This window comes from Neofelis nebulosa, chromosome 13, assembly GCF_028018385.1.
Source record: "Neofelis nebulosa isolate mNeoNeb1 chromosome 13, mNeoNeb1.pri, whole genome shotgun sequence".
Taxonomy (NCBI): Eukaryota; Metazoa; Chordata; class Mammalia; order Carnivora; family Felidae; genus Neofelis; species Neofelis nebulosa.
The window spans coordinates 12,442,103-12,466,528 of NC_080794.1; the positions used below are offsets into that span (position 1 = coordinate 12,442,103).

The window sequence follows — 24,426 nt, forward strand, 5'->3', positions numbered from 1 at the left end:
GAAACAAATACTACAGAAAAGAGAAAACCAGGGTGAAGTCTCTCCTCTGAGGGAAAGGAAACAACTGGTTAGTGGCTGTGGGTACTCTGTGCGTGTTTAGACCCTTTACCGTGAATCTTACACTCCCTCCTCTCAGTTCCTGTCACCTTAGTTTCACTTTACTACTTTCATTAGTTGCTGGAACTCACACACTTTCCCACTTCCTGCCCGGGTACTTTCCTTAGGATCCCACTTTTATGAAAGTCTTTTATCCTACGCTTTGTCTCTGTGCCCTGTGGGCTCTGAAAACCAGAACCAAGGTCCCCTGGTATGGCCCCAGAGGGAGAGCCACCTGTCTTGTTCAATGTACCTCTTGCAGTTTCCATTTTCTCTTAGTTCTTTGCCTCTGAATAATCCATACTTTCCTGTCAGAACAGTAATGTATTTTCATTAAAAGAAAAAAAAAACCAAACACCTCACCCCGCATGTTTGTTTTTCTGCCACATTCCTGGAAATGGCAGTTCCAGAACCAGAACTGAAAAATGCAGCCATTCTTCACATATCATTTCCCTCCATGACCATGTGATCTTCCTATGGGATGCCCGTTGGATGTTCTGTTTACGCTGCACGTGTTTTATCTCTCTTTCGTATTTTCTCTCTTTGTGCTACATTCTGAGAAATGTTTTTATTTTTTTTAGTTTAATTTGCCAATTAAACTAAAGTTTAACTAAAACTTAGTTTAGTTTAACTAAACTAAGTTGAGTTGCATCTCTTCTGCTAGAGTTAACCTTTTTATTGAGCTTATTAGTTCACTTACATTTTTTAGTCCTAGAGATTCTTTTAGATCCTTCTTGAAGTCTGACGGGTCAGTTTTGATGGGCTCTGACCCATCAACTCATGTTTCCAATTGGATTAGAGAACCAGAGTCCTGGCATCAACTAGCTGTGTGACCTTGATCAGATAATACAGTCACTTTGTATCTGAATGGAGGGAGTACTGTCTATAAAAAAGGGAAGGATAGCATCCACTACAAACTGGTGAATGGTTTTAAGGAAGTTAAGTGCTTATAACTTGCCTGGTATAACTTAGTACCAGTTAACAAGTATTTGCTATGTGATTTTTTTTTATTCCTTTAAATATGTTAACATACTAATTTTATAGTCTATTCAGCAATTCTAACATATGACTATATATCTGGTTCTGTACTTTGACTTTATGTGGTTTTTGCTTGTGTGTTTTGTGATTTCATGGGAAAAGTCATATTTGGTAAAACTGTGTGCATAGATTTTTGGAACCTATGTTGAAGGTTTGTTGCTCCTAAGAGGATTTTTTTTTTTTGTCTTCTGCCAGATTTTTTTCAACACTAGGTAAATTCAGGTCTGAGATCCAGGTTAGCTGGTGAAGAACCATGAAATCGTAGGGATTTTGTGTGTGTGTGTGTGTGTGTGTGTGTGTGTGTGTGTGTGTGTGTGTGTTTATACATCTGACCAAGAACCAAATCTTGACTCTACTGAATGCGTTTTCTAATATTTCACACTGTTTTCAGACCCTCCTACTTCATGAGTCCCAGCTTTATGTAGGGTGGCCTCTTATCATTAAGCCTGTAAGGTGTCCAGTGCAAGCCCCACTGTGTAAGATCTGTACATTTCTGTGTGGTACGTGGGCAGCTTCTACCCTCCCTTGCCTCCCTTATGTGTAGACTTCACTGTTGGCCTTATCTTAATTCCTTCACATTTTTGCAGATTTGTTGATTGATTGAGATTTTTTTATACTTTATTATTTTTGTTTTATAGCTGGAGGGCTTAAGGATCTCCTACATCCACCACATTACCATAAATCAAAAATTAAAACACCATCCTTAAAGAGAATATTAAGCCACATGTCCTCCTTCTACATCACCTTTATGAAAATATAATTTCATTATGAGGGAAAGTTGCCGTTAGTGTTTGGGTGATAGAAAACAAAGTACAACATCTGTAAATTTAGGTGACGGTAATAGAAACAATGTTATTAGTAATTGGTGCTAATAAATCTGTTCAAAATGGGAATAGTTTACAGGTTTCCAAAAACTGATGATCCTCCTAAGCAACAGTATTGAAAACACTTAGACTATTGAATAGTTAGCCCATGTAAGAGAAAATCGTTTAATATTATTTCGTATCACAGTGTAGTTTTAGAAGTGAAGAAAATAGCATTTGGATGAAGTATTCTCCAGAGCCACACAGCATGGTTCTGATATGAAACAACACTGAGTTTTCAGAACCGTCATTCTTTATTACACTGACAGTAACAATGTACTGTTTTCACTGTGATAAACCTTCATAGCAAATGAAGATGTTAATTTTTTATAAAGCTGACAAATTTTTTCAACCTTTTTTGTGCGTTGAGGGGATTAAAATTGATGTTAACTTGAATATTAGTTTTAGACATATTCTTTCATATGAACGAACCAGTCCGGCTTTCTCTAAAATTATCTATTCTGTGGTTACGGATCAAGCCCAGTACCCCAGCTTTTTCTTGTATGTGTGATATCCTACAGTGGAAACAGAGGTAGCCGAGTGGCCCAATCAGACCCGCCACCCGCACTGGGGGTCCGAGGTACCCACTTCCGGCCCTGGGGGTCCAAAGGTACCCGCCACCGGCACTGGGGGTCTGAGGTAGCCGCCACCCACACTGGGGGTCAGAGGTACCTGATGACATGTTCTTCATCTGCTAAGACATGAGACATACAAGTTAACTGTGTATGTAGGGTAGTTGCTGGCGTAGGTAAAGGTTTCAGGCATATTTTTAGATCTGATTGTTTGAAATGTTAAATGATAAAGCATCACATGTTTTAAAGATTCTAAAAAGTCAACCAAAGCACTAATTTTTCTGCTTAAACACTAAAACAGTACTGTTTCTTCCCATTTTGGATTTTTGCTCATTTGCACTAGAGTTAAGATGTGTGTGTGCAGTTGATCCGTTTTTGCCCCTTAAAATCACTGCTTGAAAGAGCTTCTTTAAGGGAAGCAGGTAGTTTGAATCACTTGCTTTTTCTTCATCCTGAGTACTTGTATCATCCTGTATGTATCCATTAGACTGTGTTGTGCTGGATTTGTTTAGACTCCTTGATCCTAATTTTTAGCGTCCCATCTGCCATACTGGGTTTTGCTTTGTTTTTATTTTAAGTTGATGTGGTCAGTCTTCCGCAAGCTTCCAAATCACTTTGAATCTCTTCTAACACATAATGTATACTGTATCTCAAGATGTTCTCCTACTCATACATTATCTTATGCATTTAGTTCCTTTGGTCACTTTTAGGGCTTCTTTGTTTTACATTTGATGGAAATTTTACTTTACTAATTTTATAGGGTTGTGGAAAGTCAATAAATTTGAAAAATAGGTAAGAGCCTTAATATTTTGATTTTAGGACCACTTAATTTAAATACAAAATTGCATTATATTGTGGAACTAACATTTCTCAAATTTACCTTTGTATTTACATTTTTTCCCTCTAGGTGGCAACCTGTCAACAGTTAAATTGAAAATAATTTGTCTCTTGAATGTCATTAAATGTAGAGTAGAAGCAGAATGTAAGGTTTAATGGATCTTTCAGCATGTTCTGGAAGTTAGATTTCAGATTATTTCAGAAATTGAGAACCTCTTAGGCTGAAATAAAATTATATTAAAGAAAAGTTTCCATTAGGATACTGATAAATTTCATTTTGGGTAGCAGATGTGGGCTGTTATTGGGTTATATAAAAAATACCAATAATAATGCTAATATTGAGGGCTTCCAGAAATTAACTTATTTTGGATATCTCTGTCTTTATTTGCGTTGATTTTTCATGTCTATATCCTTTATGAGTAAAGTGACATAGGCCCAGAGATTGGCAGGTCACCAGCATTTTCTTTTCTTTTTTTAAAAATTAATTATTTTTTCAGTAATCTCTACCCCCAACATGGGGCTCAAACTCACAACCCCAAGGTCAAGAGTCACACACACTACCGACTGAGCCAGCCAAGCACCTAATTCTTTTTTCTTTTTTAAATTCTGCCCAGCATTAATCTGATTAATTTTTGCCCTTGTTGAAAGTTTAATCACTTGAGGTTTTATTGTAGCATTGAGAAGACATCACCGGCAGGGCTGACAGTGCCGTGAGATAGTGGTGTGAAATCTAGAGGAAAAAGTACACGATACCTGTTACCGTCACCAGAATCCTTAGACTCAGGGGAAATGATTTAATTTTAGTATCGAAGGACGCAAAGTATCCCCTGTATAGACTCCCAAGCTGTAACCTAAATGGCTTTTAGTTATTCATTGTGTAGCCACTGAGCAACCATATATTGCAAAATACTTTTTATTTTAAATCTTCATAATTCTTCAGTAACTAAACAGTATATTAGTTACTAAAATTCAGGTGAAATGCATCAGTCTTACCACTTTTGCCATCATTGGATCCATTTAGGATTAACTTTGACTTGTATGTATAAATTTTTGAGTAATACTAGATTAAAGTCATTTTTTAAAGAAGATGTAAACACTCCTTATTTTTCCATAGCTTCTAAGCCCTAGTAGTAATATATCCTAAAAGGTGCATTATCAGTGGATTTAATGCCTTGTGTTTTCTTTCTATGCCCACCCAGGTCATAGTTATGGGGGCCACCAACCGTCCTCAGGACCTTGACTCGGCCATAATGAGAAGAATGCCTACGAGGTTTCATATCAACCAGCCTGTAAGTGCTTGTGATTGATGTTGTGTATTGTTAGACACTCAGCTTTTTACAGGAAAGGAATGATTTGGTTTTTAATTTTTTTAATGTTTATTTTTTATTTTGGAGAGAGACAGAGTGCAAGTGGGAGAGGGGCAGAGAGAGAGGGAGACACAGAATCTTTAGCAGGCTCCAGGCTCCAGGCTCTGAGCTGTCAGCACTGAGCCTAACGCGGGGCTCGAACCCATGAACTGTGAGATCATGACCTGAGCTGAAGTGAGGCATTTGACTGATCCACCCAGGCACCCCAGGAATGATCTTTTTTTAATAGGATTGACTTACTATTTATGGCAGGCAGGAAAGGAATGGGGTAAGAGTCCCTATAATTATTTGTCCTTTCCACTCTGTCTTGCTTTTGTTCTTCTTTCTTCCCTAAGATGAGTGTCATTTGCTTCCCTTCAGAGTCTATACTTACCTCGTGTGCTTAGCCACCTGTTTGATTTTCTTTAGACTGTAGCAAGTTGTCTGAGAAAGTACATAGAAAATTGAAATTATAATTTTGGTTTGGCACAGGATAAAATTCGGAGGGATGGGGTTAAAGAATTGTTCTGTTCAGAAGGCTGCCAAGTCGCTTCTCGGCCTTTTGGCTAAGATCATGTGCAGAAGGCTGACAAGAACTGGATTTATCTGATCGATTATTGTCAATTGTAATCTGTGCTTCCCTTTGATAGGATTAATGATTAACCAGTGGCTAAGATATTACACTTTAACTTAATGTAGATGTAAGGGTGTACTGGACCAGGGCTGTCTTCTTTCTAGCATCCTTTTCTGTCAGTTAAGAAGTACCCTCGAGTAGGCGATTATAACTTACTGGTACTCTACATAATTTTTGCACAGAATCCTCAAATCTTGAATTTTGGGTGCCTTTCAATGGAAGAGGGAAAAAACAGGGTTGATCATTGAAAATGAGCACCATACAGTCAGTCCGCGTGTTACATGTATAGCTGTGTAGAGGAATTTTTAGTGTCATTCCTTTCAAATTTTGAAATAAAAGATTATAATACCCCTGAGAGTCTCTGGCTAAAAAACATCTGTCCCACTGTGTATCCCACAACGTACCAGTGTGTGGCAGTAAACGTGGTCTCCTAAAATTGAGGGTTGTGGCCTCTTACTCTGATCAGTTATTTGCTGTAGCTAAGACCTCGGCCTCTCTGAGAGAGAGAACATGCTCAGAGTGTGCCGCTCTTAGAAGATTTACCTGCTACAGCAATGGAGAAATTCACCTTGCTGAAATTCACACTAAATTTATTTAGTGTGACTAGCGTTGAGCACTGGGTTGTGTCAGGCACCCACCAGACTCCGGGGAATGGAGCACGGCCCCTGTCCTCAGCTCTGGGTGGCACAGGAGGCAGACACGTAAATGAATGACATAAAAGATACTTACCAAAAGAATGTTTGAAGAACTGAGACCCTGAAATGATGCTGAAAACCACTAATTCTGTCTGAGTAGTAGTAAGCTTTACAGAATCCAGGATGGCAGGAGTTTGATACGCGGGGGAGGCGAGCAAAGGCAAGAATGTGTGGAAGGTAATGTGTATTTGCTGAGACTCGGGGGGTAGTTCAGGCAGGGCGTCCGGGAAGCAGAGGGACCCGAGGCTGGAGAAGTAGGCTGCCGCCAGGTGTACGTGGCTTTTGTCTGCCTTGCCTGTGAATCGGGCTTTTGCGTTGGCAAGACAGCAGGACGTTTTTAAAGAAAATTAATTTCCTTCCCTCGGTGGATCTGAAGACAAAGATTACATTGATGGAATCTCTGTCTGGAGTCCGACAGGAAACAGGTTTTTGATACACAGTAGAATAGAACAAGGATACAACAACTCACAAGGTAGCCTTTACTACAGTTCTCATTTTAACATATTAAGTGTGTTAGTTACCAAAATGGGTTGTCAAACTTGTTACAAATTTGTATGCTGTTAATGTACAAACTGGGATTTTGTAACCCCCTTTTCATTCCATTTTTAGTGGATACATATACTCTATAGGGTAATTTTCTTCTTATCGCAGAACTCCGATGTCGAAGTATCTGATTAACCTTACCTTAAAACTCTTCTCCAAATTAAGTGGTTATTCACAAAGAGTAGTCATTGGTCATCACGTAACATACCAAATTTACCTTCATACTTAACCATCTTGAATTACGGGAACAGCAGGGTTCGGTTGTGTTTTTTCCGGTCATTTGATTTGATACTGGTGGTAACCAGCTGTGTCTTCAGTGGTTGTGAGAACAAGAATGAGTTCAGCCATAATACATTTTTAAAGCCTTTATATTTACTTTCTATGTAAGGTATCCTATCAAAATGCCTGTTCTGTGATACAATGTGAGCCATCGCTCGGGTGGAAAGTATACAAACACGTGTACCGCCAACGCCAAACAAAAACTGACTGGTATAAATTAGCGAGTGAGGGAGCGGTGTGCAGACGTGGAGGAACCGAGCCTACATCGCCGCCATCCTGTCCAATTGTGTAAATGAAGAAAAGGACATTTGCCAGAGCCGTAGAGGAAAGACATTGAAGGGCATGTTGTTTCCCAGACATTGTGCTAATCGCTGGGGGTTCAGAATAAGAAGACAGGAATTCAGTAGGTTGACCACAATTACTCTAGAGTCTAGAATCTAGACCTTGCTTAGCCAACATATTTTATGATTTTTGTTAGAGTTTCTGGCGTTTCCTGCAAGTATTGTCAGATAGTTTACAGAGGAAAGAAGAAGTATCACGAAAACTAGTTGATCCTTAGTTTTGTTAAATGCTAACTGGAAATGATTCTGGTTTTAGGCTCTGAAACAAAGAGAAGCAATCCTGAGACTCATCTTGAAAAATGAAAACGTAAGTAGAAAATTACATTTTCCCCCAACCTGTAAATATGTTTATGTTCATAAAACCGTTTTAGAAATGAAAAAGTAATTGGAGAATAAACAGCTTCGTACTTGACATAAATCACTGTAAAACTGTTGGCCATTCATGTAACGCATTAGCCATGGTCCATTTGAACTAATTAAAGATGGTCTGCTTTTTTTAAAAGTGCTGTGTTTCATATCTTTGATATTTTTAGGCTGTTCTTCAGTTATATAAGATACATTTATTTTTGTACAGCAGTATGGGTTTTATTTATTTGATTACGATATTTTTTGAAGTTGCAGTTGAGATTTAAAAGGGGTATGATAATCAAAATTTAAATGGGTTCTGTATTTAAGGTCACATCCTTCAGAATTAAAACATGTACGTTAAATGGTATTCAGAGAAGAATCCCACTTCTCCTCCTACATTTCTTCTGTGTCCCTTCAGATGACCCAGTCTATAACAGCACGTAGGATATACTGTTACTCCTTTTCCTTTTCCTACATAAACCATATTAATAAACTGCATACCCTGTCCTGTGCATTGCTTTTGTCACTCATCTTTGAGACCTTTCCATATTGGCAGATAGTGTCTTTATTCTGTGCGCTCAGTCGCTCTCTCTCGTTCTCTCTCTCGTTTTTGCGTTGCATAGGACTCCACTGTCTGGATATACCACGATTCATTAAATCAGCGCCATATTGAAGAACATTCAGGTTGATTCCAGTCTTTTACTACCACAAAAATGCCGCATTGAATAACAACCTTGAACATATGTCACTTCACACTTGTCCAGGGATGTTAGTAGGGGTGATTTTCCAGAAAAGGAATTGCTAGATCACAGGATCTGATTTAGAATTTTGGTAGCTCTTGCCAAATTCCACGCTGATGTACTCTCACACCAGCAGCGTTAGCGCCTCCCCGGCTGCCTTGCCAACGAATGTGGTGGGGCTTTGTGCCCACGTGATCTAGGTGGAAAATGGTATCTCATTGTATTTTTAAGGATGAAATGAGCATTTCGTGTTTAAGGGCCTCTTGAGGTTTTTTTCTGTGAAATACCCATTCATATTCTTGGCTGATTTTTCTATTGCAGTGTTCTTGTTCTTAGGGATTTATAGGAACTCTAATATATTAGGGAGAATTCTCTTAGTTTATATGATTTGAAGTATTTTTTCCTGGTTTGTTTTTCTTAACTTGCTGGATTCTTTTCCCCCGTTTTTGGCTTCTGAGGTTTGAATAACATGGCATTCTTCACCATCCTAAACTTTGTATCTAAGCTCTATTTGAGGGGCGCCTGGCTGGCTGAGTCGGTGGAACACACGACTCTTGATTGCGGGGTCATGAATTCAAGCACCACATCAGGCATAGGGCTTACTTAAAAAAAAATAAGTAAATAAAATAAACTCACTCCTTGAACTTGCTGTCCAAACTAAAAAACCTGATAGATTCCCATAGGGAGGGAGGGTTGCTTGTATTTTGTGGTTTTCCTCCATGAATCACTGTCAAGGTGATTGTGCCCCTCGCTGCCCTACTTCCCCACTCCCCAGGTTTCCCATTGTACTGCATCTGTGAATATTTTAGTTTCACTTCTAAAAGAAATAATTCTTTTCTTTTTTGACTTAATCTCATAACCATTATTACACTTAACAAAAAAAGGACAATAATTCATTACTGTCATTGAATATCTATTCAATGGAATATCTATATCAAGGAATATCTATTCCTTTTTTTTTTTTTTTTTTTTTTTAAGAGTAGCACCTTTGGAAATCCTTTTAGGATGACATTCGGCACGGGTATAAGGAATGCCTAATGAAAACAGTTCCCATGACTTTATGGTTTATCTACTAGCTGTTATAAAAAGGGTTACTTTCCGATTATTTGCTGTGTACCTAGCATAGTGGTGAGATATACATTGTTTTACTTAATCCTCGGTTCATCTGAGGAGCACATGTTGATACTATTTTACGTTGAGGAAACCGAAACTCAGAGAAGTTCTATAATAAATTTCCCAGGCCGATGTAGCAAAGTAGTGATGGAGCCTTTCTCTCAACCGAGACATTATGGCATGCTGCCTCTGTTCATCTTGCTCCCCCGCTGCCTGGAATCTTCTCCTCTTTGATATTTTCTCAAAGTTGCTTTGTTCATCTTTATCGCTTTGTAACTTTATCGCTGTGTCGTGCACAAGATTTGTGAGTGGTTAGAACATAGTGTGGCCCGGGGCGCCTGGGTGGCGCAGTCAGTTAAGCGTCCGACTTCAGCCAGGTCACGATCTCGCGGTCCGTGAGTTCGAGCCCCGCGTCAGGCTCTGGGCTGATGGCTCGGAGCCTGGAGCCTGTTTCCGATTCTGTGTCTCCCTCTCTCTCTGCCCCTCCCCCGTTCATGCTCTGTCTCTCTCTGTCCCAAAAATAAATTAAAAACATTAAAAAAAAAAAATTTTAAAAAAAAAGAACATAGTGTGGCCCAACAAAGTATGGCCGAAAGATGGGGTGGAGGCGTTGATTAAGTGAGGAAGACAAGTTGTTAATATTTCAGAGTACAATTTGGAAGGTGTTAAGTAGGTTTTTTTTAATGTTTTATTTTTTAATGTTTATTTTTGAGAGAGGGGGAGAGACAGAGCATGAGCAGGGGAGGGACGGGGGGTGGGGGGGGACGCAGAATCCGAAGCAGGCTCCAGGCCTGCTGTCAGCACAGAGCCCGACGCGGGGCTCGAACTCACAAACTGTGAGATCATGACCTGAGCTGAAGTCAGCCGCTCAACCGAGACACCCAGGCGCCCCTTATTTTTTTGACTGTTTGTTTATTTTTGAGAGAGAGTGTGTGTGATCAGGGGAGGGACAGAGAGAGAGGGAGACCTAGAATCCGAAGCAGGCTCCAGGCTCTGAGCTGTCAGCACAGAGCCTGACGCGGGGCTGGAACCCGCAAACCGTGAGATCACGACCTGAGCTGAAGTCAGACGCTTAAACGACTGAGCCACCCAGGCGCCCCTCTTAAGTAGTTTTTTTAATGTATGGAATATTTTATACACAGACACAACCTTATATCCACCACCCGGATTTAACGGGGGATCTTAACATGTTTGCTTCCCATGTCCTGCAGTCACTGTCACTGGTAGCCCGTTGTCCTGGTGGGTAGTGGAAATTTGTTTCGTGGTTGTGTGTGGATGGACACGTGATGCGTGTGCAGGTGTAGGTTATTTTTACTCTTCCGTGAGTTTTACAAACTGTAGAGAAATTAGATTCTTGCATGTCTGGTGCCGTGTGTCTGTGCACAAGTAAGAAGGGTTGTCAGATACAAGGGAGCGTATGCTTCCCAGGAAGAGAATAGACAGGTCTGATTATAATCAGAAGCATGATGAGGTAACATGCACAGAATGAAAGAAAAGCCCCCGGGAACAGATTTACAACCCTGTGACCAACAGGGGACCAATATCCAAATTATACAGAAGTCCCGTAGTGAGTTCGTCATGTTTTCTGTTGTGTACATCAGATCACAGGCGCTCACTGTACCTAGAAGTGCTTACTGTCTGATCCATCAGTACATGACACGGGAGTTCACTCGAGATTGGGACTGTCAATCTCGGGGGCTGTGAGTTCGAGCACCATGCTGCGTGTAGAGATTACTTAAGATCTTAAAGAAAACATCTCCCAGTATTACTGTGGATTTGTCCATCTCACTCTGTCCTTATGTTCGTTTCTGCTGTATGTATTTCAGGGCCATATTTTATTAAATGCATATCAGTGCAGAATTGTTGTATTTTTCTGATGTATTATTTTTTAATTATTTAATGATTTCTATTCCAAATTACGTGTGTTGAGTAAAATTCTATTGATCTGATGAGAATAGAACTAAATTAGCTTTCTTTTGGTTAATATTTGCCTTGTCTGTCCTTTCTCAATCTTTTGTTTTGAACTTTTTTTCTTTTTTTTTTTTTTTTTTTTTTTCCAACGTTTTTTTTTTTTTAATTTTTATTTTTGGGACAGAGAGAGACAGAGCATGAACGGGGGAGGGGCAGAGAGAGAGGGAGACACAGAATCGGAAGCAGGCTCCAGGCTCCAGGCTCCGAGCCGTCAGCCCAGAGTCTGACGCGGGGCTCGAACTCACGGACCGTGAGATCGTGACCTGGCTGAAGTCGGACGCTTAACCAACTGCGCCACCCAGGCGCCCCTGAACTTTTTTTCTTTTAAAACTGAACACCAAATCTGTTTTATTTTCCCCTTGGACGGGGTGTGACCATTCTAAACCTCAAATTAACTGCATTTTGGTTTTTTATACAGTCTAATGGGCTTTCACCAGCCTAGCCTATTTGCATTTGTGGGGATCACTGATAAGCTCTGATTCATTCTTTCTTATTCTAAGTACTTTCTATGTATTATGCTTTTTGTTTTTTGCCCACCCACCCCCACTCTTGTGTTTTCTTCCCTTTTTTCCTCTTTTTCTGCTGTTTCGGAAGGTACACATTCTCTTTTTATCTTTTACTGGTACCCTTAAAATTTTTTTATATATACCTATAGTCCAGGTTAACACTATCTCCTCCCTCTTCCTCCCTCTTCCTGATACTATAATTTTACTTTAAATGTTTCTGCGTGGATGTTCCCTGTCTCACATGTTCTGTGTCTCACATTTTAGTTCCACGTTGCTTCCCCACCCCAAATTTTAAATGACTGTTACTACTGTGTATGTATTAAAGCTTGCTTGCTTGCTTGCTTGATTTATTAAAAAAATTTTTTGATGTTTATTTTTGAGAGACAGAGTACGAGTGGGGGAGGGGCAGCGAGAGAGAGGAAGACACAGAATCTGAAGCAGGCTCCAGGCCCTGAACTGTCAGCACAGAGCCCGATGTGGGGCTCGAACTCACAAACCGATGCGGGGCTTGAACCCACGAACCGTGAGGTCATGACCTGAGCCGAAGTCTGATGCCCAACCAACCGAGCCCCCCAAGGCGCCCCTATTAAAACTTATTTAGTTCCGTGTTTACCATTTTTTTCGCTTAGCTCTGCTGCCAGCCCCACACCTACCTCCTGCGTTCACTTCTGTTCACAAAGAATGTGGGGTATCTCCTCATTCAACCCCCACTTTTAGAGATGAGGAGACCGGTGTCACGTGAGGTCACAGTTGCAGAGCTGACTGTAGACCCCACACCGTCTGGCGTCCCAGTCTCGTACACAGTTGCCAGTGTTACTCAAACACTGGGGCTTACCCAGTGGGCATTTAATAACTCACAGAGGTGGCATTTCAGGTCGGTGGAAGAAAGTAAGTGTTGTTAAGGCAGATGGTCAGCTATGCAGGGGAAGAGTTCGGCTGGACCTTAACCACAGCGTGTCCACAGCCCGGCTCTGGTGTGACCTCGGGCAGTGTATTTAAGCTCCCTCAGAACAAGAACACTGCCTGGCAGGGTCCCCTGAAACTAATTAACATGCAGAGTGCTTAGCGTGGCGAGTGACACATACGCATCATCTAATACAAGGACGTCGTTCTTGCTCATTTTCTCTTCTCAACCTACATGGAAGCCTAGTGTGTACTCTCCTAGGCCTGCTGTGCGCCCAGGACGGTGACCGAAGCTTACGTTGAGGAACGAGACTATTACGCTGGGTGTTGGGCTGGTAAACACAGAGCATTGCGGGCAAAGGGCAAGCAAGCGCCAGTTGATAGGTTTGCTGTCATGGACCCGGGACTTGATGCGGGCTGTTTGCCAAGAACGGTGAATGCAGTCCTGCAACTCAGGACCTTCCTAAGAGGCGCCAAGGAGAGTCCGACAGTGTTTGAGTGTTCTTCCCTCTCGCTTCATGATCTATCGAGTAAGGCTTTATTTAATACTCCAGTCATAATGGCAGTTCATGACAATTAGATTTCAAAACTCCAGGTTTTATGGCTAAAGGAAAAGTAGAGACAAAGTATTTTTGGATGATTCTCCTTCCATACTATTCCAACATGCTTAACATTCTTTACGTGGAAGGACAGTGGCTAGATCATGCTCTGCAGCACTTTTCACATTTGTTTTTCCTCGTGAAAGGTGGACAGGCACGTGGACCTGCTGGAAGTCGCCCAGGAGACGGACGGTTTCTCAGGCAGTGACCTGAAGGAGATGTGCAGGGACGCCGCCCTCCTGTGTGTCCGGGAGTATGTTAACTCTACATCGGAAGAAAGGTATCACCTCCTATTTCTCAGACCCTTTTAGACCTTTCAGGGTGGTTTCCCTTATTTTTCTTTACAATACCAACTCTGCTTATGGAATAAAAGGTGAACTTGAATTAACAATCTCCCCAACTTTATGAACTGCCCTTTTTTCTTCCTAAAGGGAAGTTCTGAAAGCGAGTTGGGGACGGGGGTTGTGGGGAGGCTCTGGAAGGAAGAGGAAGAAACAGAAGCTGCACGTTTGCCAAAAATCCCCGCACTGGGTCACAGGAGGCCGACGGCAGCTTAGGCTTACTTACTCGTAGGAAAGAGGGTTCTCGAGGATTCCCGGACTGCTTTGCACTTGAAAGTCCTAGTTCCATTTCCTGTGCTCTTCCAGGGATTTCCCACGTGAGTGGGCCTGGGGGCCGTTGCTGGGGATTAGACTTCAGTGTGTTAACAGTAATGCGTGTACTAAACAGACTGTTGTCACTGGGGCAAACTTCACTCGAAAGCCGTTTCAGAGCACGAGTTTGAGAAACCAGCTCTGTGCCCGGCTCTTTCACCAGAGACGCTAGTGAGCCGGCTCAAGTCCGCCCCCATGAACTGCGTCCTGCGAGGACCTTTCCCAGAAGGCCGCTTGCCCTGGGCCAGCCTAACACTGCGTTTCGAAGCCTCTTTTCAGAGCATTGACCTTCCGATGAAGAGTTCCTGTAACTCTCAGCACACTGTTGTACTTTGGGGCCTCATGTTGAATGAGTTCTCTGCCTCTGGCCCCTTTTTCTAAGGCCTCCTCCCTCATCCGCCACCGAGGCGCTCACTCCAGGAGACTTGGATATGCTGGTGGTGCCATGTTCTTAATGACCATGTTTTTAATGACGGTGCATCGCCATAGCAAGCTTCACCAAAAACTCTTTCGCTTGGTGTAGAAAGAAAGGTTAGCTATGTTTGCCCTAGTTCCGCACCTGCCTTCAGTGCTCCCTGGGGCCCCGTTATGGAGAGGCTCACTTCATTTATTTGTGGCTGGATTATTCCAGCTCCCCTAATGCTGATGCTGGGAATACTTTTGACCTCTGACCGGAGCCAAGAGTCTACTTGCCAAAGGTTTTTATTCTTGTGTATAAGAAAATGAGGAGAGGAGGAGAAACAACTTATGAATACGTTTTGTGTGAATGAGTTACATTAATAAAGAAAGTCCTATTTTTCTGCTGTCCTCAAAGCCTTTGAAAATTTTATATGTCAGGATGAAAAATCTGGGTCTTAGCTAGACTTAGCTTATCGTAACTTTTTCCCTAAATGTTTGTAAATTACAAGGAGACATTATATATTGGATTTCGTTTTTCTCATTATTGAATAGGGGAGGTTTAGGCTAGTTGGTTTTTTTACTAATAGCAAAGAATTTTATTTTTAGTTTGTCACATGCTAAATATGTACATGAATATATACCCAAGAATGCTACTTTTAATTTCAGTTTTCATGGAATAATTTTTGATTCCTTGATGGGAATTCTACGCCCACATAAACTGCACACCTTTATCTAATATTTCCGCGTTGTGCCAACATTCTGCATTTGGTTCTTAGTGTGAGGCATTTGGTTCTCATGACCACATCTGCAACACTGAGTTACAGCCGGCCATTTTGGCCCCCTCCCTCCCAGCAGCCCGTGCTTCTAAAAACATCCTCCCCAGCTTGTGTCTGCACAGAAAATTCTGGAAGCATTCACATGAAGCTCATAATTGTGGCTGTCCTTGGGGGTCTTAGGTGGGACAAAGATTTCATTTCTTAATCTCAGGAGGATGTTTTAGGGAGGTGTATCTGAAAGTTATTTGACCATCTGGCGGTTTTGTCTGTGTCTTAGCCGCGATGAAGATGAAATCCGGCCTGTGCAACAGCAGGACCTGCATCGAGCGATTGAGAAGATGAAGAAATCCAAGGACGCCGCATTTCAGAATGTTTTGACACATGTTTGTTTAGATTAAGAGTAAAGATCATTTGTACAGTTCAGTGTGATCTAGTTTGGTGCACTCTTATCATCAGTGGAAATAGAACGAAAACAGGAATGTCCTTCACGCCGTGAGAGAGTTAAATGTTCACGACACTGGTTTTATACTCTGACTCCTAAGTTATTGAGATGTAGTTGTTCTATAAGCGGTGTTACTACTCGTCAGAAATCATGAGGAGGAACAGTCTAATCCAGCCTGAGTGCGGGCTCGCGTCTGACCTCTGTCTCCGGACGCTGCGGCCTCAGAGCATCTAAGCTGGTCTTAAAGTAACGATTTGTCGAGTCATTTGTGGAAACAGGGATGTGGGTAAGTGCTGGTTTCTCGATACGTGAGTGAGTGAGTGAGTGAGTGAGTGGGTGCGTGCGTGTGTATTAAATGTATATATTCACACATTTTATATCGATACTCTGTAGATATGTTTGAATACGGAAACTTTTTTTTACCCCAACTACTGAATCAAAAAGTACCAAATAGTGTACAGCAGAACTAAGATTTCTGGTCGTGTGTAAAGGTACAGTGATTCAGCCATTTCCAGCTGTCGCTTGTGTCCGCTTTCGTTTTAAGTTGAGCATTTCTCCGCAGTGGAATAGTCGGAGTCCGCCACGTCTCTGCTTCAGAAGGGGCTCCACTATTACGCTGGTCGGAAAATCCAACAAAAATACTTGATCAGTGATCAGCATTGAGTGGTTGTCAGGCTTTTGGATGATCGACACGGATTTCAAGTCTTTCTGTAAGCACACTGAGCAGAGGCCTGTTTTCAATCGATACACGTGAACGTGGTTGGAGGAGCCTTTCCAAATGGCTTTGAAAAACTACAGTGCCATGCAGCACACATCTGTGACTTTTCCTTCATTTGATGGAACGTAGTTCTGTTGTAGCCATGGTTTTGTAATGTTATTTTAAAGTTATGTTTTTTAATTATGGTCAAATATAATTTGGTCATCAGAAATGGAATGATAGTTTAAAACAAGTAGCTGTTGCTAGCTGTGCTAAAAATACTCATTTTGTGACTTTGATTTTTAAAGTTTTCTTAGCATATTATGAATTGTGCCCTAGTTAGTACAGATACACACGTCGGAGTCCCCATATTGTATCCGTGGTCATTCGATGCTGTGTGCCCTCCATAGGAAACATTTTTTTTTTTTGTCCAGAATTTCACTAACCAGAATTCTGTTATAGGCCCTTAAACACACCGCATGAGGAAAATGGCACAATATGGTCTTGAGGTGCCTTCTGTGAACCATCTGAAAGATTAAATTATGCTCCATATATTTTTGTTTTTATTGTATTTCTTTGAAACTCTTCAGTCTTCATTCGTGAGTCATTAGAGTAATTTATTTGATAGTAGGTCTCTCACTTGAACCTGTTGGGGAGTTTATTTGGTTGTGCGAGTAGCGGGCGGGTAGAGATTGCAGAAAGTACTCTGGACGACAAAAAGCAAGTTTCGAAAACTGTGAAGATGATTAAAAATTGACTGCAAAACACAAGATATCAAAAATAAAAAGTTTCGTCTCCCGTTTTTAATAACTATATTATACGATTATTTTATAAACATACAATAAAGAGGTCCCTCTTTATTAAGTTTTCTCCACTTGGTCTTCTTCCAAAGTTACAAATCTTCTGGGGGTTTTTTAGTTTATCAACTTGCATTTGGAGTGTTTTATCTTTCTGAGTAGCTTTCACACTTCAGTAGCATGCAATCTCAGGTCTTATCGTTATTTTGCCTTAGGATGGATTTCAGTAATCATTTACTCTGATGGCAGACTGGTGTAAAAAAGAGGTGATCTATCTCTCATGTCCTTTCTTTTTATCTTAAATTCAGAGCATCCAGTAGTACAGTTACTAAGTTTATCATGGTTTTAATCACCACGTGAAGTTAGGTCCCGTCAATCGTGACTCATCCGGGCATCTTGGGGCCTTACAGTAGTCGAGGAACCTTCTTTTTTTTATTAATTTTTTTTTTTTCAACGTTTTTTATTTATTTTTGGGACAGAGAGAGACAGAGCATGAACGGGGGAGGGGCAGAGAGAGAGGGAGACACAGAATTGGAAGCAGGCTCCAGGCTCCGAGCCATCAGCCCAGAGCCTGACGCGGGGCTCGAACTCACGGACCGCGAGATCGTGACCTGGCTGAAGTCGGACGCTTAACCGACTGCGCCACCCAGGCGCCCCTCGAGGAACCTTCTTTATGTCATTTCGGAGAGCTTTTAGTGTCACAGAATCTGTGCTCGCTGTAGACGTGCATTTGACACAGGTCGCTGGGCTCCAGGTTCCCGGGTATTCCCTCGTGGGCGGCAGTTACGCACGCCGGACGTGGAGTTGGACGGCTCCCTGTGGACGTCCAGGTGGCTAATCCAGGCTCCCTGTGAATTAACCCTCTGCCTGCGCGCTAGTCCCCTAACATCCCTGAGCCTCCGCCTCAACAAAATGGAGCTGCAGTGGCGCCCACCCACGGGGTGGTGTGAGGAGACGGTGCGTGTAAGGTGCTCAGCACCGGCCCCAGAGCAGTCCTCGCTCAAATGCGGGCCGTCACCGTATTCGTTTCTTACTTTTACACACTGACGTGCGTATCTGTTGGCAGGCTGAAGTTCGGAGCATTCTCTCTGCTTACTCCACCTGCAGAATCCCCAGGCCCGTACTCTAGGGACTGAGATAGAAATGATCACCTGTGTGATGCTTCTGACACCCTCGTCGTTGGAAGACGGCTGGTGAGTCTGGTGTGTCTCACACTCTTTCCAGGCCTTTCTGTGGAGAGTTCGGGAACTCCATATTGGAAGCAGCTCAGTATCTTCTTTATGATTTCCTTTGCTTCTACCTCTCAGCTCCCAAATGCAGGACAACCCAGAACCCACCATGCTGTCAAGAGCTGGGTGGGTTCATGGAAATATGCCACGTGGACCAGAATGACCTAACATCACTTAGCAGCTGTACCTTAAAGGTTTGGTGTTCCAGGAGGATGGCTCAAGCCTTGAGGAAAGCGTTGAGTGCCTCCCTTGTTGATGGGGATTTTTTTTTTTTTTTTTTTTTTACCGGCATTGTGTTGTTTGTAGACGAACATTGTAACTTTCTTCTGGATAAAGAAACTAAAACAGATGATATTTATCTTTTAGCTTTTCTCAAGGTCAGAATATTGAATAGAATTCTGATATCCTGAGCATATATCCTGCCCTTGAAGCCATAGAATCGTTTCATGTAGAGCTGACAAATCTTCAGAGGGCCTTCATTATTAAATATGTTGTAGACTGAGCCGTGAAACAGTTCACTAATCTTGTCAAAAATTAAAGCTCTGTTTACACGTGTCGGTGGAAGTTACGCCCTCCTCACCACTCCATGAAACTACCGAGAAGATGGACAGCACGGGTGCCAGATGTAAATGAGATCGGCCCTAAACACGATCACTTACTCATGTGAGTAAGAATAAAACATCCTAAGTAACACTCGTGTAACTTCTAACACTGTCAGTACTAACAGCACATAAGGTCTCATTACTAAAACACTCTACTGGGGGAGCTTGGGTGGCTCCATCAGTTAAGTGTCCAGCTCTTGATTTTGGCTCAGGTCATGATCTCACAGATTGTGGGCTCGAGCCCCGCGTCGGGCTCTGCACTCATAGCGCTTGGGATGCTCTCTCCCTCCCTCTGCACACGTTCCGTCTGTCTCTCAAAAAAGCATTTTATTCTAAATAGGACACTGGACTGGGAGTACATTTTTGTGATTGTCTAATATTTATAGTTCTCTGCTTGAGAATGCTTTTAGGTGTAAGTTGTTGGGCTTTGAAATACAGTTGCAGTGAATAATGTTCATGCTGGTGTGGAGTGTGTCATGATAGTTTGTGAGTTTGTGAGTCATGATAGTTCAGTTCAAAACCAGAGCCAAAGCTCTAGTTAAGTAATTACTGACATGCAAAACTTAGAACTGAGAATAGAACACTGTGTTGTGTTTGGAAGACGGATAGCTTCCAGAAATTCTAGGAATGACCGAGATACTCAAATGGGGGGTGGTGATATATCATCCAGTAAAACAAATTCCTGGGGCGCCTGGGTGGCTCAGTCAGTTGAGCGTCTGACTCTTGACTTCAGCTCAGGTCATGATCCCAGGGTTGTAAGATTGAGCCCCTCGGCAGGCTCCGTGCTGAGCTCCGTGAAGAGCCTGCTTGGGGTTCTTGCTCTCTCTCTCTCTCTGTCTCTCTCTCTCAAAACATATCTTTGCAGACACATCTGAGGGAGACAGGCATTGTCTACTGGGCCATAGTCCTGGTCTTGTAAAGGGTACTGGTTAGGTAACCAGACAGCTGACCTATGCAGTGAAGAATTCACTTGAAAGGGTATGGGGGAGCTCAGGAGCTCAAAAGGAAGTAAAAAACTGGACTTAGGGAGCATTCGGCTCTTGATCTTGGCTCAGGTCACGATCTCATGGTTTGTGGGTTTGAGCAGGTCTAATCAAGAATCCTGCTTGGGATCCTCTCTCTGTCCCTCCCCCACACTCGCTCTCTCTCAAATGTAAAAAAAAAAAAAAAAAAAAAAAAAAAAGTGGACTTAGAGAACAGAAAGCTCCAGAAGGTTTTTTAACTGGAATTGTTCAAGAATCTTGCTTTTATTCCTCTGCTGGGTTAAATGAATCCTGTTTGTCTTTAAATTGCCCCATTCTTGAATCCCGGAAGTGACTCAAAGTCCTGGAAGTAGGTGTGCAAACCCAAGTCAAAGTCCCTGTCGGCAGCCCTGGCGCTTTGAGAGAATGAGCCTCCAGGACCCCTGGCTTAAATGGCTTGAGGGCAAGGATCTGGGTGTACCACCTCCTCACGACTAAATGCAACAGATGGCAGGATTTCAACCAAAGAAAAGTGAGTACTGTGGACCAGGTGGCTGGACAAACACATGACAAGGACCAGCTTATCGCGTGATACCATAGGTACGAGCCAAACGGAGCTGATCCTGTAACCAGAGGGGGCCTGTTGAAGTGGGAGCCGCCAACACTGTGGTTGGAGTGCACTGTGCACTGTGTGGGCACAGCCTTGTGGGGACCGCGCGCTCTACTCGCCCCTGCTGCCAGAGTGCCGCCTGGCTTGTCCGGCGTGTTAGCTGGGTGATCTTTAACTTATTCCTGATTTTGTTCCAGATAACAGGTCTAAAAAAAAGAACACTGGAGACAGCAGGATAATGTTAGGTTTTGTTTTATTTCCAAGGAACGCAGACCTCTTCCTCTGTGGGCAATGAGGGTGAAGGCCTGGTCATCCCGATCCCAGGGCCCGGGTACGCCGGGTCTGGGCTGTCGCTTTCATAAGATGGGGTGGCCGGGCTTCGGCCACCCCTGCCCTCTCCTGCAGCAGCCTCTTGATCTTAGCGGTATTGGAGATGGGTTGGGTGGGAGGTGTGAGGTTCAGATGTTCGTGGCCCTGTGGACTCGGTTCTGACAGGGTCCTGGCGTCCAGCCACCATGAGGACGCACAAGACTTGAGCTCCTCTTTCACCATTTGCTCTGCAAGATGCCGGGAAGGGGGATCATCTCACCAGGCAGTTTATTTTTGAAGGTGATGTGTTTGTAGATTTCAGTCAGTGACGTGAGTCTTGGTTGAATTCTCATCCCTGCAAAGTCTCTCCATCTAAGGCAGGCCTGCTTTTCCATACACTGCATCCAGACTGTGGAGTCTCCTCCCCAGTGTATGCACAAGCACCGAGGCGCCCCGCTCACCCCTGAGCGGCTTAGCTCTCTCTGGAAGGCAGTTGGCGAATAATCCTTGTAGCTACTGTTCTTTGCGAGCCTTGTAGAAAAACATTATTTTTATTTTGCCCGGCTTTTTTCTTGTTGCCCTGGGAATGAAGGTCTTTCATGCCCTCCTACATTCTAGCAGAATTCTAACTCAGGTGAAGTTCATTTCCAACTTTATAGGTTTCAATCCCAACCGTGAAACTTTTATATGTGTAATATAATTATATATATATGTGTGTGTGTGCGTATGTGTATATATATATATGTGTGTGTGTGTATATATATATATATATATATATATATATATATACATTGCCCAAGGCTACAATGCCATACACACACACACACACACATAAATGGCAGTGTAGCCTTGGGCAAAATCTGTTTCCTTGAGCATCTGTCTCCTTATCTCTAAATAGGAATCCTAATGTATACCTCCTGGAATGGTTTTAAGAATCCTATGGAAATGCTTTGGAAGTTAGGAAATGAATATGTCCGCTGGTCATCGTGTGTTTAGGAAAGTCATCTCCCATCTCCCACTTCCAGGCCTCTGTTTCCTTGTCTGCACGGTGATGGATGTGCTGAAATGGATGTCTTTATATCCGCATCCCAGCTCTCTAAGCCACATACTGTGGCAATGGTGGCCATGTTGGCAGACAGATGCAGGGCCCTCGGCAAGGCTGACCTGCCCATCAGGGCTCCAAAACGGGGCGGCCTAGTCAGCTACTGCAGGCTGTCAGCCTCGGTGAACACACTTGCTCTAACAGGCACAGATTACAAAATACGCCATTATGTAGGCGGGTTGGGAACACTTCTGTGTGCCTGGTGTTTGTGTGTACTAGACTTGTTTCCTTCCGGGACTCTGTTGGAGCTGTAGCTCTGTGATTGTTTTATAGAATTCCTTTTCCCTTCTGAGGATAGGATGGGGGTTACAGCCTCTTTAGTGGTTCATGGAATCAGTATCTTCCATAAATGCAGATTTTCCTTGGTGAAGACACATGAAAAAGCCAGTCTCTTAACAAGTTCACAATTCCAGGTTGATACTGGAGTTGTTTTCATGCAAGTAGCCCATCATTATTTCAACCTGGGCTGAGCTGAATTTTGCCTTTGAACTATTTATGGAAAGCAGGCTTGTGAAATAAATATAAATCAAGATTTTTCTTTCCACGTAAGCATGTACAATGCAGTACAGTTTGTAAGAACTGTCACATTGTTTTGTGAATGAAGTGCACAGCAGGTTTAAACCTCTGGGAAAAAACCCGAAACCAACCATATTTAAGAACTTTACAGGGGCGCCTGGGTGGCGCAGTCGGTTAAGTGGCCGACTTCAGCCAGGTCACGATCTCGCGTCTGTGAGTTCGAGCCCCGCGTCGGGCTCTGTGCTGACAGCTCGGAGCCTGGAGCCTGTTTCCAATTCTGTGTCTCCCTCTCTCTCTGCCCCTCCCCTGTTCATGCTCTGTGTCTCTCTGTCCCAAAAATAAATAAAAAAACATTGAAAAAAAAAATTTAAAAAAAAAGAACTTTACCAAGTATTATGGATGTCAGCAATCTTAATGTCATATGTATTAATAAGATCTGTGTCCATCCGTTTGTGACTTATGTGCTTGAAAATGATAAAACTGCATTACTTTAAAAAACATTCCATAATTTAAGTATCTTACTCATGGAGACTGGCCTTCCCTGCAATTAATCCAAATTAAGAGGTCTACAGGAAGGGTAATAGGCTGGGGTGGGGTGGGAGGTACCTTGTTACAAGAGAGAAACCGTTGGTAAACTCACTGCCTCCCCTGAGGGTCCCCATAAGAAAGTAGGATTTGTATATTGTGGCTAAGAAATCTCCAAACTCTACCCAATGACCCATTTATGTTTGGTAATATCAATATAAGTTCCATAATAATTTATTTTCATTAAAATAGTTTCCAACATAAGCAGAAAAGCCAGGCAGTCCTCTGGCGTGTGTATTAGCCACCTGCTTGTATATGATTCTCAGCATTCGGTGAGTGGGCACTGAGTGGCCCGATAATGGTAAATATTCATCAAAGAACTAAGTGCATCCGAGGGAGAAGAAAAATCTGTGGTTGTCAGTACCTGTGTATGTGGCTCATTCTTGACAGTTGATGCATTTTGGTAGTGAGGAAGCACTTAGATAATGGAACCTGTAGCAAAACCTCAGGCAAAAGCTGCATTGTTACTGTTGCATCCAAACTTCATGTGTAAGAGCAGTTGGTGGTCTGGTGCCCATCTAATTTCTGATCAGCTAGTGTCCTACTGTCAGGGAATTCTGAAGATCAGTACCAGACCTGAAAGCCGTGTGACAGAAAGGAGGAGAACGAAGAAAAAATGAAATCCAACTTGGTGTTCTCAAGTAACCGAGATCTGTTTCTTTGTGCCAGGGAGGATGGGTTGGAAGGAAATCCTATCGCCTGAGTGTTGACGTACAGTAAAACCTTGGTTCACGAGCATAATTCGTTCCGGAAACATGCTTCTAATCCAAAGCATGTATATTGAAGCGAATTTCCCCATAAGAAATAATGAAAACTCAGAGGATTTGTTGCACAACCCAAAGACATTCATATAAAAATGATTACAATACTGTAATATAATGCAAAATAGTAAAGAAAATACAAAGAAAAATAACCTGTACTTACCTAGTTTTACCTTTGAAAACCTTCGTGGCTGGTATGAGGGAGACAGAAGAGAGGAGGGTTATTATGTAGGACAACTTTCACTATCACCAACGGAATCACTGCTATCTATCGACTCGAATCTTTTTCTGCACGGGGCCATTGTATACGCTCACGTGGATGCCGACCACAGTGCAGAATTAATAAACTCTTGTCATAGACTGTATTTCATGTAACTGGCAATAAGGCAGCAGGGGAAACGGTCTGTATCTGTAGGCAGCCTGGCCTAGAATGAAGCAAACTATTCCTAAGCTCACTCTTGTCTGGAAAAGCAAAGGACTGTCCACAGGTGCTTTGAAGGGACAGAAAATACACCAGTGCCAGTTGTGGGCACCTTCCAACGTTCTGAAAAATCACTGATTT

At 42.6% G+C, this 24,426-nt stretch overlaps 1 protein-coding gene and 1 long non-coding RNA gene across 5 annotated transcripts in view; one reads left to right on the forward strand and one right to left on the reverse strand.

Annotated features, from left to right (window-relative positions):
- Positions 1 to 16,945, forward strand: part of ATAD1 (ATPase family AAA domain containing 1) — a 75,461-nt gene extending 58,516 nt beyond the window's left edge. For all 4 annotated transcript variants that reach the window (XM_058696309.1, XM_058696308.1, XM_058696310.1 and 1 more), the window contains 4 exons: positions 4,606 to 4,695; positions 7,501 to 7,551; positions 13,571 to 13,704; positions 15,530 to 16,945. In XM_058696309.1, coding sequence (XP_058552292.1) covers positions 4,606 to 4,695; positions 7,501 to 7,551; positions 13,571 to 13,704; positions 15,530 to 15,650 — 396 coding nt within the window. In that variant the 3' untranslated portion in view covers positions 15,651 to 16,945. The remainder of the gene's footprint in view (positions 1 to 4,605; positions 4,696 to 7,500; positions 7,552 to 13,570; positions 13,705 to 15,529) is intronic.
- On the reverse strand, positions 16,763 to 18,503 carry LOC131492616 (uncharacterized). Its single transcript, XR_009252181.1, has 2 exons — positions 17,855 to 18,503; positions 16,763 to 17,610 (listed from the first exon to the last, which is right to left on the reverse strand). It is a non-coding gene; the product is annotated as an uncharacterized LOC131492616 (long non-coding RNA).
- Between the last annotated feature and the right edge of the window lie 5,923 nt (positions 18,504 to 24,426).